The sequence below is a fragment of the Oryzias melastigma genome, linkage group LG9, assembly GCF_002922805.2.
Source record: "Oryzias melastigma strain HK-1 linkage group LG9, ASM292280v2, whole genome shotgun sequence".
Taxonomy (NCBI): domain Eukaryota; kingdom Metazoa; phylum Chordata; class Actinopteri; order Beloniformes; family Adrianichthyidae; genus Oryzias; species Oryzias melastigma.
Window position 1 is genome coordinate 21,640,487 of NC_050520.1, and position 4,307 is coordinate 21,644,793.

General features: G+C 43.7%; 1 protein-coding gene across 2 annotated transcripts in view; it reads left to right on the forward strand.

Moving 5' to 3' along the window:
• The window catches only part of nr2f1a (nuclear receptor subfamily 2, group F, member 1a), a 9,027-nt gene extending 5,135 nt beyond the window's left edge, over window positions 1-3,892 (forward strand). Inside the window, exon 3 of one of the 2 annotated variants that reach the window (XM_024275619.2) lies at window positions 2,147-3,544. In XM_024275619.2, coding sequence (XP_024131387.1) covers window positions 2,147-2,421 — 275 coding nt within the window. In that variant the 3' untranslated portion in view covers window positions 2,422-3,544. Of the gene's footprint in view, window positions 1-2,146 lie in introns of both variants that reach the window. The other variant, XM_024275618.2, reaches the window with a different exon arrangement.
• The last annotated feature ends 415 nt before the right edge of the window (window positions 3,893-4,307 follow it).

The following is a 4,307-nucleotide window of genomic DNA, read 5'->3' on the forward strand; positions in this document are numbered from 1 at the left end:
TTCTATTTACTTTCACGTTCAGCTTCGCAAGTTTTTTATTTTTTGTTTGTTTATTTATTTATTTAGAAGATTTGATTCTTATCATACCTACATGTTTTTACGGTCAGAAATCAAAGACGAGAACTGTAACCGTTTGACGAATTTGGCGCAATTTGGTACTTTAAAGCCTGATGGGTAGTAACAGTCATTTATTTATTTATTTATTTATTTATTGCATAATCAAATACCTTGCTAGTATTTGATCATGTCATCTCTTTCACACCGCGGTGAACTCGTGTGTTCCTGTGCGCCCTCGTTCCGCCTCTGTCACCGGGTGCAGTGACTCGTCTGCGAGTCTCTTTCTGTGGCGCACAGATTCGGCTCTTTACTCTAGTTGACACACAGGCAAAATAAAAAAAATCCATATGCGCATGAGCATCCCCCATGTTTTCTAACAGATCATTTAGTTAGCGTGATGGGCTACAACTGGTGTCGGCTATGGAAAGTCACGTGGCTCTTCGCCAGGATCAGTGTGTGGATTGTTTGCCTTTAATAACAGCAGCCTTGTCAGCATTTGATGCATAAACAATGGTAGCCAGGGTAAAGTATTTTCACCGCAGATCTGGATCATTGTCTTACATTAACTCCACACATGCACTAACTTGCAGAAGTGCTCGTTTTAGACGCCCCCCTTTCTGCCCATTGAGCTTGTGGGGCGCAGTGAGGCCTTATGGAGACCTGTGGGGTGTCTCTGAGCTGCTTTCTCCTGATGCGTTCACATGCTGCACAGACACTTTTCCTTTGTCGCAAAAAACTCGCGCTATTTCAGCCTTGCAGAAAATTCCGAAATGTAATTATTAGAGGCTCCATCGATTGGTTGTAGATGTTAAAAGACACACTCAGCGTTAATCCTGGGGGATTTGCATACAGGGGGCTCTGACCGGCCGCACCGAGGTCACATTAAATCACCCCGAGATCTCCGTGTTGCCCCCGGGTTCAGAAGGTTATTGTGTCTGGCTATAGTGAGTTATAGCGCAGAGAAATTAAGAAAGGGCTTAAAAGCCCGTGTCTGCTGCTCAGTGCATAGCGCTGGAAAACTAAAGCGCCCTTTCATGTGCAGCTCCTACAAAAGCAGGCTCTTCTGAGGACAGCTCGGTGTTCATGTGGGACCGTGTACGCCAGCGGTTACGCAGCGTGCGTTTCCAGCACTTTATGAGCAGAAGAAGACAAGCGCTTGCTTGGGTGAAAAACAGACCATTTTACAACAGAGAGGACGCGTTAGATCCTTTTAAAAACATTTGCAGGCGTTTGCGCCATTACGCAGCAGAAGTCACCGGTCTGCTTGGAGCGCGTCTGCTCCGCGTGCCCTGTTTCCTGACATTTCACGTCGCTCCACTGCGACTATTGACTTCCTCAACTCTAATAAATTCGATTGCTTTCAGAGGTCTGTCCTATAGGCTACGTGGAAGAAAAAAACAGGCCACGAGTGGTCTATGGAGAGAAGAAATCACTTAACAGCTTACTGCGGAGTAATTAGGTCACATTACATCCAGAGTAATTTCAGATTCATCAGTGCCGTTTATGTTGCCTTATACCTTTAATCCCTGGAGTCCAGACATAAAGAACTGCGGCCACCGAGGCTGCAGCCTGCCTCCCTTCTTATGGGCCATCACCCCTCAGTCTGCACTTACAAAAACTCTGACATTTTAGCTCTTTATTCCCTCTGATTGCTGTGAGCGCAGGCGGCGATGCCCTCCACTGAGTTGTGCGTCCCCTATCCGGCAGCAGGTCCCTTGTTTATTCTGTATGACAGTCCCCAGCGCTCAGTGTGATGTCGCATGTTTGGGCAGCTTGTTTGTTCATTCCACATTGTCAATAACACGTAATGGCGGGCGCTGAATGATAACCACTAAGCTTTTTGCGCGATAGAAATTGGGTATCAAACTGAAGGGGTGGGGGTAAAAAAAAAAGAAGAAAAATAAAAGTTCTGTCTCTTTTGGAGTTACATCACTTTTTTTCTGCAAGCCTGGTATAGTTAGAAATATATCTGTTATTCTTTGACTTGTTTCAGGAAATTCGTAAATTAGAATTACGCACGGTCACTTTTCCTGGACGCGCTAGAGAACTCAAGAGCCTGACCACAATGTTTTTGCTGTGTGTCCCTCAGACGCCTGCGGCCTGTCGGACGCTGCTCACATCGAGAGTCTACAGGAGAAATCCCAGTGCGCCCTGGAGGAATACGTCAGGAGCCAATACCCGAACCAACCCAGCCGCTTTGGCAAGCTCCTACTGCGGCTGCCCTCTCTGCGCACCGTCTCCTCCTCGGTAATCGAGCAGCTGTTCTTCGTCCGCTTGGTAGGTAAAACTCCTATTGAAACCCTCATCAGGGATATGCTATTATCCGGGAGCAGCTTCAACTGGCCTTACATGTCCATCCAATGATCCTCATAAGAAAGAGGGAAAAAAGACAGGAAAAAAGGACCAAAATACAGCACCTCCCCCACCACCACCACCACCACCCACCCAATCCTTCATCAAGAAGACTATATGTAGGACGTTTTCTGACAAACTTGGAAGACATTACTTTTTTTCTGTCTTCTGGAACTGTGATGGAATACATTATGTACAGAAAATATCGGAACTGGACTTTACACCTGTGTAAATCCTCCCTCATCTTCAAGAACAATACTCTTCATTTTGTAAAATACTAGTCTTTATTTTCCCTTTTTTTGTAAAAAAAAATACAAATAAAATGAAAAACATCATATGCGCAGTAAGAAAAAAAAGAATCAAGACTTAGCGGGAAAATAATGTTTCCAAGCAATTATAAGAATTGTCCTGTGTCTATGTACCTCTCTGTTTTGTATTTTTTCTGGTTCTAAACCAGGGTTTCTGTGATTCTATACTAATAATTTTTGATATAACCTTTTGCTTCTTATAATGAGTGCGATATATGTTGTCGAAGCTATGTTCTCCAAGAATTAAAATTGAAGTGAGAATCTAAAAAACAGAAAAATAAAGAGATTTAGACAAATAAGAAACAGTCTAATCGCTGTGATAATATCACCACTGATGGCTGAACTTTTTTTTTTCTTTTTTTTTTTCAACAATTGATAACGATGGACCTGCATCTGCAGCAAACTGACCTCCAGGACATTTTTACTGACATTTTTACTCCAGGATGTCTGGGGCGCCTTTTCCCCGGGCTGTGAGCGCGCGTGGAGTCGTCAAAGAGGAGAGACCTGAAAAATCAAAAAGCACTTTTAATATATCATTTCAAATACATTTTGTTTGTTTCGTCTTGAAAAAAAACTTTCATTGTTTCTTGAACTTATTGGTTGTTGCCTTCAATTTGCTTACTCCATGATGCAGCTTTTTTGCAGAAAAGGTCGGTTGATCAAGTTGTGTGATGGTGACTGTACTATTAAAAAGAAATAGGCAACGATGTCTCATTCTCAAGCATTTTCCTAAGAGCAAATGTCTTGTTCATGTATATATATTTATTGTTTATTTGAGTTCATCCTATGGGGGTCTGTTGTCTCTCTCATAAACCTGCAGTCAGAAACACTGTTTGCCCCCCCACCCCTTTCTTCACACCTGCCTCAGAACACGGTGATCCACCAAATTAAGATCACAAAACTGGGCGCACTCCTCATATTTTCATAAAGACAATGACTTTAGCTGGCTTTGTCGATTTGCAAAGAGAGGGGAACAATGCACGAGAGGAGGTGATCTTTCTGCCAGCCTGCAGTGGGAGCATTAATGTTTCATATTCTAGACGGGATTGAAAGCCACGCGCACAGCACAGAGGCCACTCCGCGCTTCCTCTTGTGGCTTAATCAAGGTGAATCCGCACAAACCAAACACCACCCCCCTTACCCACAACCCTCTACCCCATTCTTAAAAAAAAAAAGAAAAGAAAAACTTGGTCTTGACAGTGCACTGCATGCCTCAGCATTGATGTGGGCGTCATTTTTGGCAAAAGGGTTAGGCCCCGTTGAAAAGCTGCTGTGATATGCGTGATCAATCTGGAAAATGTATTTTACAGCATGTAAGCCAGTCGATAGGAACACCAAGTGTGATGCATTGAGTGGGAATGGAAGGCAAAGAAAGGGAGACCATGGGACCTGCGCTGAAACGAATGGGAAGGTGTGGACGCGTGTGCGCACGCGCGCGCGCATAAAATTTGTAGGGGGGGAACAGGGAGAGTGGGGGTGTATTTTCGGATACATTAAGAAGAACATCGACACAGCTAACTTGATAAAGTTTACGCATCAACTTCCTTCTTTTTGACACTTTTTTAACTAAAGTTATTTCTCCCCAAACGT